Raw genomic sequence first — 10,056 nt, 5'->3', positions numbered from 1 at the left:
TACACAACATCCAACCTAAGAGATCCTGGTTACATCCATGGCATCGTCATCAGTAGGTGCACTCAACATATACAGAAATGACTATGAGATAGAGTTATAGATGGGGCAGATTCAACAAGAAAAAAGAGACTGTTTGACCCAAGGACATATCCCAACTTTACCCAAGAGAGTTCACTTGGACCTTTAGCAAAATGACTTCACAGAGATGATAGGAATTTGGGAACAATTGAGATGTGCTCACCGAGACAATTTTCAGAGCAAGTATGGACACATTGCATGGCTCCTATATGTACCTGTTGATGACCAGATGCTTCGAGCCATCGTCCAATTTTGGGATCCTTCATACAGTTGCTTTGTCTTTAACAAGGTGGACATGACCCCTACCATAGAAGAGTACTCCTCTCTACTCTGGATAGATCACATGCAGCCTAACAAGATCTATTGGAGAACCCAGAAGACGGGACACCGGCAAAAGTTGGCCAAGTTGCTAGGAATGACTACGGTAGAAGTAGATCAGCACCTGAAGAAGAAAGGAGACACAGAATGCCTTCCGTGGAGTTTCTTGAACGGATATATTAGAAAACACATAGAAGATGAACAAGGTCTCCTAACTTTCACGATGGCAGTCTATGGCTTAGTGGTTTTCCCGAAGGTTCTAGGTCATGTGGAGGTATCAGTCATAGACTTCTTCGATCTGGTGACAAGGAGCATCAATCCGACCCCATCCATCTTAGCTGAAACCTTCAGATCCTTGAATTTCTGTCAACGCAAAGGCGAAGGACGATTCATCGATTGTGCCCAACTCTTAACCATATGGATCAAAAGCCATTTCAAATGCAAAGAGAGCAAATTTCGAAAGCTTTATCTGTTTGTGAGTTGCCCTATCCTTGAGTTTTATGAAAGTGAATGGCTCGACTACAAGTGGAAAGAATAGTGGGTCGCGAGGTTCCAAAGGTTAATGAGCGTTGAAGTGACTTGGAGAGCTCCATGGATGCTGCGAATGCAAGTAATGTATAAATGCGGGGACAAGCCATGGGTACCGCTGATGGGACCATGGGGAGCCATTAGCTATGCACCGATAATGGTACGGAGACAGTTCAGATCTGAGCAATTCGTGCCCATGACTCACCAGCTCAACCAGTTAGAGTTTACATATGGAAAGCCAGAAACGCTAAAGAAAATTGAGAAATTTGCACAAGACTGGAAGAAAACATGCCGAGTGGATCAAGGGAGGGTTACCGATGAAGTCACCACAGGATATGATACTTGGCAAGACCAAAGGGTGAAAAATGTCGTATGCCCTTCGGGAAATCTATCAAAACATCCCATAAACCCAGAACCTCAAGATATCCTGCTAGAGAGTGAGTTGACAAGAAAGAGACTTGAAAAGGAGATGATGAATATGAAGCGGAGACATGAGGATGAGCTAGAAAAAGTGAAGAAAGAGACGGCAAGAAAGGTACGGATGGCTTTGGAAGAGCGAGATGAGTGGCAAAGTAAGTTTGAGGAAGTGAACGTGGCAAATTCTTCTTTGATAGCCAGAATGCAAGAACTCCAAAGTGTCAATAATGCTTTGCAGCACGAGGTACGAAGACAAGAACAAACTATCCAAGAGTTGAGAAATGACTGTGGCTTGATGAAAACTGCCATTGAGGGCTACAAGGCACAGTATGAAGTAGTAAGGCAAGAGTATTTCCAAATAAGGGAAAGAAATGATTTATGCACACAAAGCCTTCAAAGGAAAAAAACTGAAATGTGATGGATACTGAGACAGATGAGAGAAGTGGCATTTAGAGCGCAAGTAATGGCAGACAAGACAGAAGAACTCAGGTAAGAGATTCTTTCGAGGGATGAATTGAGTGAGCGGTTGATCGATCACCTCAAGATGGTTAGGGACCAATATGACAAAGTTGGTTTTTCCTTTTGGTAGTTATGTAATGGTTTTAGACAAAGATGTAATCGGATATTTCAGTTTTATGGATGTGGATTTTCTTATGGTAAATGTTGGATGACCAATATTTTTTCTATTCTTTTCAAACACATTTCACTTGCATCATAGTTGCATGATTCATATAAATAATAACAAATGACAATGCATTCATCAACATAAAATTCTAACTTATCCATTTGGCCTATAAAGAATAAAATTCCAGAGAAATGAATCCTACACAAATACAACACAAGAGCTCACTCTAAGATCATGGGGGACAAACACTCGGAGAGAATGGACAAGATCGAGAAGAAGCAAGAAGAGATTATGGGTCAGTTGTCAAAGATTTTGGAGTTGATGTCGACAGATAAAGGGAAGAGAGTGGGGGGGAGTTTTGGTGTACCAAAAGATATTCAACAGACAGAAGCCAATACAGACCCTATATATCCACCAGGATTCACACCACCACCAGCAAGGAATGCGTCTATCCCCATACCATCGATAGGACAATATCCATTCTTTGGGATGCCAATGCCTACAGGGCCATCACCGACTTATGCCCAACAGAGACCAATTGGAGGGGCAAGTCCTTCAGACCCCATCTTTGTACCTGATCTGGATGATCCAAAAGAACAAGAAAAGCTCAAGTATGGATCCATTGCATCAAAGGACAATCCCGATACCCATCAGAAATTTGACCTTTTAGAGGAGAGACTACGCATGATAGAAGGAATGGGAATGTCTTGCTTTATGGATGCAATCGAACTCTGTCTCGTTCCAGATGTGGTTATACCTCCAAAATTCAAAGTTTCAGACTTTAAAAAGTATGATGGAACCAAGTGCCCGGTCACACACGTCACCATGTATTGCATAAGGATGGCTGCATATGCCTTTGATGACAAGCTTTTGATACATTGCTTCTAAGATAGCCTCACTGGTGCTGCAGCAAAGTGGTATGTCCAACTGGACCGCAATCGAATCCACACATGGAAGGACCTTGCTCGGGCGTTTGTAGCTCAGTATAAGCTTGTTACAGATATGGCTCCGGATCGCCTTTCTTTACAAAACATGGAGAAAAAACCCACTGCAAGCTTCAAAGAATATGCTCAAAGATGGAGGAATATGGCTTCTCAAGTTCAGCCACCATTGACTGAGAAAGAGACCACCGTGATGTTCGTTAACACCTTACGAGCCCCTTACTATGAACTATTGGTCGGTAGTGCCACAAAGAACTTCGCTAATATGGTGATTTCAGGAGAGATGATAGAGACTGCCATTAAGCAAGGGAAGATAGAACGAGGTGATGCGGCACACATGAAAAAATGGGGAACTTTTAAGAAGAAAGAAAGAGAAGCCCAAGCCATCACTTCGGGACAACCTCAAGGAGGAAGCTACAACCCTTACCAGCCATATCCACCATACCCTTATTACCCAGTTGTGAATAACACTTCACAAAGCCCATACCTATATCCACCCATGCTAAATGCCTTTTCTAACCTGTACCCATATGCTCCCATCCAACAAACACCTTACCCCACAAATATCCACCCACCTACTTCCACACCCGTTACAACTTCAACCACAAAACAAACAACACCTTCAAACAACCATACTACCGGTGAATCAAGAGGATGGCGAAACAAGTAAGAGAAAGTGCAGTTTGACCCAATCCCAATCCCATATGCTGAACTCTTCACTCAGTTAGTTGCAAACCATTTGGTGGCACCTTTATACATAGAGCCATTAAAACCTTCATTCCCGAGATGGTATGACGCTTCTGCCCATTGTGATTATCACTACAAAATCGAAGGTCACTCAATCGAGAATTGTACAACATTCAAACATAAGGTGCAAGGGTTGATCAAGGTAGGAATCCTGAATTTTGAAAAGAAGCCGAAACAGAATATTAACAACAACCCAATGTCAAATCATGCTAGGGCAGGGGTAAATGCAATCGAAGGGGAGGTGTATGTTAAAAGAAATATTCGGGAAGTAGAAACCCCACGGAGAAAGTGTTTGAAGCCTTGGTAAAGGCCAATATGCTCGAGGTTTGGTCGGAATGTCTTGATGGGAATGACTCGGGAGATATCCAAGGACCATACTGCTTATATCACAAAGGATGTGTGAGGCATTTAATTCAAGATTGTAGTTCTTTTTGAAAGAAAGTGCAAAGGAAGATGGACGAATCAAGGATTGAATTCTACGTGGAAGCCTTAGGGCCAGCCGTAAACATGATGGCCAAAGATTCCATTCACCCAATGAAGATAAAACCTCTAACCATTTTCTATGAACCAAGAGAAGAGTCTGTGGAAGACAGAACCTAGGCCAAAATGACCATCGAAGTCCCTAAACTTTTCCCCTACAAAGATGACAAAGCTGTCTCGTGGAACTACAAATGCAATGTACAAGTTTCAAATACGGGGAAACGGATGGCCGAATCTCAAGATAATGCTGCAAATATAACTAGTGTGGGGGGATTACCCGCAACGAACATTGCTATACACCAAAGGCATTAGAGAATCTCAGGAAGGAGAAGGGAAAAGAAAAAGAGCAAAATTCGAGAGAAAAAAAAGTACAATATCAGGAATCTACAGATGGCTCAAAAGGACCGGTGACGAAAAAAGAAGCTGCAAAGCTCCTCAAGTTCATCAAACATAGTGAGTACAATGTGGTTGAGCAATTGAACAGGTTGCCTGCTCGTATCTCACTATTATCATTGCTCCTCAGCTTAGAACCACATAGGAATTCTTTGATGAGGATTCTGAACCAAGTATATGTGGATCACGACATTTCAGTTAAAAATTTGGACTACATCATTGGGAATATTTCAGTGGGTAACATAATATCCTTTAGGGATGAAGAAATCCCTTATGGAGGTAGGGGAAACTACAAAGCCTTGCATATCACTACCAAGTGTAAAGGCTGTACCGTTGCAAAAGTGCTGCTTGATAATGGATCGTCCTTGAATGTGATGCCTATGAGGACCTTGACCCGCTTACCCATCGACATGTCTTACATGAGAAAGAGCCAGATGATTGTGAGAGCCTTTAATAGGACGAGGAGAGAAGTAGTAGGGGACATTGAGATACCGATAGAAATCAGCCCGTGTACCTTTACCACTGAATTTCAGGTTATGGATATCGCTCCTTCATATAATTATTTGTGGGGAAGACCTTGGATCCACTTGGTTGAGGCCATACCTTCATCGCTTCACCAAAAGGTCAAGTTCATTGTGGATGGGAAGATTGTATGTGTTAACAGGGAAGAGGATTTACTCATAAGCAAGCCAGCGGATACTCCTTACGTGGAAGCGGCGGAAGAAGTGTCTGAATGTTCCTTTCGATCCTTCGAGTTTGTTAATACCACATATGTTGGAGAAGGAATCACACCACCCATTCCGATGCTGTCCAAAACCACCAAGATGGCTGTCAGTCAGATAGTAGGGAAATGATACCGAGCAGGGGCAAGACTGAGAAAAGAGTTGTAAGGCATTAAAAGGTTAATACGTGCTACCAAAAATGAAGAAAGGTTTGGCCTAGGATATAAGCTGACTAAGAAGGAAAATGAAGAAATGATAGTCGAAAGAATAAGGGAAAGGTTGGTTAGCTTTACGGGGCATGAGTTAAAAAACCATATAATGATATATCCTTATCTCTACGAGACATTTCGATTTGGAGGCTGCATCTATCTTGAATCACTCACCGTTGGAAGTCAAGAATCAATGTCAGCATTAAGGGAAGCCTTTTATGATTTATCAATATGCACAACGGAGGAAAGTGAAGAGCAGCCAGGAAATGTGGATGGGATTCCTACTACATACCTCGAACCACCCGAGCTGAAGTTGAGCAGTTGGACCACCATAAGTTTACCAGTCACTTGTGATTCAATTTCAAAGTAATGCAAACTAAACATCCGTGCTTATGCCCAAGAGCATTGAAAATTTTATGTATCGGGCTTTTTATCATTTATCATTCTAATAAATTAACATGCGTAGTGCATTTCTCATTTCTCTCCTCGTGATTCACCATTTCCATTCTTGTCATCTCATCCCTGTATTTTTACTATTTATCTATACAATAGCTCTACATCTTTCAATTCCCTTTACCTTCCAGGATTCTAAATAATTAATGCGAAGATGGTAATGATAGTGGTTTTGAGGTTAATTTTGAAAAAGGTACAAGTGTCAGTGAACTTGACGATACAGAAAACGTGGAAGATTATGATTTAACTCTAAACTTGTTAAGACTAGTAGAACAAGAGGGGAGACAAATTGTCCCACATCAATAGACACTTGAAACAATTAATTTAGGAAATGAAGGTAATAAGAAAGAAGTTAGAATTGGCACGACGTTGGTGCCGATTGAAAAAGAAAAACTAATAAAGCTACTTCATGAATACGCAGATGTGTTTGCATGGTCCTATCAAGATATGCCAGGACTCAATACAGACATTGTAGCCCATAAACTGCCTTTGAAACCTGAATGCAAACCAACTAAGCAAAAGTTGAGAAGGATGAAACTTGAAATTCTGTTAAAAATTAAGGAAGAGGTGAAAAAGCAGTTCGATGCAAGATTCTTGAAAGTAGCTAAGTACCCTGAATGGGTTGCAAATATTGTCCCAATGCCTAAGAAAGATGGGAAAGTAAGAATGTGTGTGGACTATCAGGATTTGAATAGAGCTAGCCCAAAAGATAATTTTCCTTTGCCCCACATCGACACCCTCGTTGACAATATTGCTTGCCATTCCATGTTTTCCTTTATGGATGATTTTTCAGGGTATGACCAAATTAAGATGGCACCAGAAGACAGAGAAAAAACTACTTTCATAACTATGTGGGGGACCTTTTGTTATAAGGTAATGCCATTTGGTTTGAAGAATGTTGGGGTAACTTACAAACGAGCCATGGTGACTCTTTTATATGACATGATGCACAGAGAGGTTGAGGTGTATGTGGATGATATGATTGTAAAGCTCGCAAAATAGAAGACCATGCGACCAATCTTGAAAGGTTATTTAAGAGGTTACGGAAGTTTCAGCTCAGATTAAATTCGACAAAGTGCACTTTTGGAGTCACTTCAGGAAAGTTACTTGGTTTCGTCGTCAGTGAAAGAGGAATAGAAGTTGACCTGGATAAAGTTCAAGCAATCCATGATTTGCCTCCTCCCAAAACGCAAAAAGAAGTTAGAGGATTTTTGGGAAGATTGAATTATATAGCCCGGTTCATATCACAACTCACACTCAAATGTGACCCAATCTTTAAGCTCATTCGCAAACACAATCTTGGGGCATGGAACGAAGAGTGCCAAGTTGCTTTTGACAAGGTTAAAGAATATCTGTTGAGTCCGTCAGTGTTGGTATCACTTGTGGCCGGGAGACCCCTTTTTTGTACCTGACAGTAAATGAAGGATCCATGGGATATGTGTTGGGACAGCATGATGAAACTGGTAAGAAAGAAAGGGCAGTTTACTACTTGAGTAAAAAGTTCACTGAGTACAAGTCTAAGTATTCCTCGTTGGAAAAGATGTGTTGTGCTTTAGCATGGACGGCGCATCGACTCAAGCAGTACATGCTATATCATACCACTTGGCTCATTACGAAGTTGGATCCTATTAAATACATCTTCAAGAAACCATCATTATCAAGTAGAGTGGCAAGATGGCAAGTGTTGTTGTCTGAATATGATATTGTATATGTGTCCCAAAAAGCTATCAAAAGAAGTGCAATCATAAATTTTTTGGCGGAAAGGTTGGAGGAAGATTATGAACCAATGGAGTTTGAGTTCCCAAATGAGGACCTAATGTCTATTTGTCAAACAAATGAGGAGGAATCAGAGGAGAAAGAGAATTGGAAGATGTTTTTCGACGGAGCTTCGAATGCCTTGGGGCATGGCATAAGGGTCGTGTTAGTGTCACTAGAAGGAGATTATTATCCCGTCATAGCTAAACTCAACTTCTATTGCACCAATAATGTGGCTGAATATGAAGCTTGTGTCATGGGTCTTCAGGCAGCAATCGAGAGGAAAATTCACGTTTTGGAAGTGTATGGGGATTCTGCTTTGGTCATTTATCAGTTGCGAAGAGAATGGGAGACACGCGACTCGAAGTTAGTCCGGTATCATAAGTATGTTTCAAAGCTGATTGAAAATTTTGATAAGATTCGCTTCACCCATTTGCCCTGAGAGGAGAACCAAATGGCTGATGCATTAGCCACGCTGACAGCAATGTTCAACGTTGGTACCGATGTCAAGATTCAACCCATCATGATTAATCTTCGAGAGTGCCCCGCACACTGCTCCACTGTAGAGGAAGAAGTAAACGGGAAACTGTGGTACCATGATATTGTGCATTATCTCAAGTTTCAGCAGTATCTGGAACAAAGCTCAGAAAATAATAAGAAAACCATTAGAAGGTTGGTAATGAATTTCTTCTTAGATGGGGACATCTTATACAAAAGAAGTAGGGATCAAGTGCTTTTGAGATGTGTGGATTCAGCCGAAGCTCAGAGAATAGTTGAGGAAGTCCACGAAGGAATTTGTGGGGCACATGCAAGTGGGCATATGTTGGCAAGACAGGTCATGAAAGCAAGGTATTACTAGCTCACATTGGAAACAGATTGTATAGATTTTGCTCGAAAGTGTCACAAGTGTCAGATATATGCAAACAGAATCCGCACTCTTGTAAATTCACTACATGTATTGACATCACCATGGCCATTCTCAATGTAGGGTATGGATGTGATTGGGTTAATAACCCCGAAGGCATCAAATGGGCATCGGTTTATTCTGGTGGCGATTGACTACTTCACTAAGTGGGTAAAAGCAGCATCTTATGCCAATATAACCCAGAAAGTGGTTTGTAAGTTCATCCAAAATGAAATAATATGCCGATATAGTCTTCCGAAAAGGATCATCACAGATAACGCTAGTAACCTCAATGGTTCAATGATGAAAGAAGTTTGTGCCAAGTTCAAGATCAAGCATCACAATTCAGTGCCTTATTGCCCAAAAATGAATGGAGCGGTAGAAGCAGCCAACAAGAACATCAAAAGGATAATTAAAAAGATGACAGATGTATACAAAGATTGGCATGAGAAGTTACCTTTTGCTTTGCATGCTTATCGCACAATAGTCCGAACTTTCACGGGAGCTACGCCGTTCTCTTGGGTATATGGGATGGAAGCAGTTTTACCAATTGAAGTAAAAATCCCTTCTCTAAGGGTCCTTAAAAAAGTACAGTTGGAAGAAGCCGAATGGGTTAACATTCGTTATGAGCAATTGAATCTCATAGAAGAAAAAAGGTTGACAGCACTTTGCCATGAGCAATTATATCGAAAGAGAATGATGAGGGCATATGGCAAGAAGGTACATCATCGTCAGTTCCAAGAGGGAGAGTTAGTATTGAAAAGAATTCTTCCGAACCAGCAAGATCCTCGAGGGAAATGGATGCCGAATTCGGAAGGACCATTTGTGGTGAAGAAAGCTTTTTCAAGAGGAGCACTAATTTTGGCAGAGATGGACAAAAGAGAGTTTTCCAACCCAATGAATGCCGACACTATCAAGAAATATATTGCGTAAAAAAAATTTAATTAAAAAAAATAAAAAAAAATAAAGAAGAAAAAGAAAAATTTTCGAGTTGAAAACTTGAAAAGGCAGCTTGAGTATGGGAGATGTGTTTAGGGCGAAAACTCAAAAGGGCGAAAACCCGAAAGGGCGGTCTAGACACGAATGGGGTCCAAATACTACAAGGGCTTAACACAAAAAGGGTGAAAATCATGATATGAGATGTTCAGACAAAAGACAAGGGAGCTGATGCTTGTTCCTGCTTTGAGATAAAATTTCGAGGCTACTGTCAATATCTATCGGAACAGTCATTAAGAAATAACTGTATCTCTTTTGTATTAATTGGTTTTCCCCTATTCCTTGTTATTATGCCTGATTGTAGAAACTTCCCTTTTTTCTAATGAAAAATAGCCTTTTTGCTCCCAACATTGTCATCATTTCCATTCTGCCAATAGAGGAGATATGAGTACATTGCATTACATTTGTCATAAAATTGGAATGATATTTAATAAAGAGCATGATAAAGTAAAGAAATGTTTGCAATATTTTGAAAAAGGATCATAATTGA

The 10,056-nt window shown here is 40.8% G+C and overlaps 2 protein-coding genes across 2 annotated transcripts; both read left to right on the top strand.

The window, feature by feature from the left end:
* On the top strand, window positions 7,341–8,108 carry LOC108663014. Its single transcript, XM_018125496.1, has one exon. It carries the CDS (start codon window positions 7,341–7,343, stop codon window positions 8,106–8,108), a length of 768 nt encoding a protein of 255 aa, XP_017980985.1.
* On the top strand, window positions 8,121–9,503 carry LOC108663013. The gene is made up of 2 exons (XM_018125495.1): window positions 8,121–8,501; window positions 8,655–9,503. The coding sequence occupies exons 1-2, from the start codon at window positions 8,121–8,123 to the stop codon at window positions 9,501–9,503; spliced, it is 1,230 nt and encodes a 409-aa protein (XP_017980984.1).

This window comes from Theobroma cacao, chromosome 8, assembly GCF_000208745.1.
Source record: "Theobroma cacao cultivar B97-61/B2 chromosome 8, Criollo_cocoa_genome_V2, whole genome shotgun sequence".
NCBI lineage: Eukaryota > Viridiplantae > Streptophyta > Magnoliopsida > Malvales > Malvaceae > Theobroma > Theobroma cacao.
This window is presented reverse-complemented; position numbering and strand designations above follow the sequence as displayed.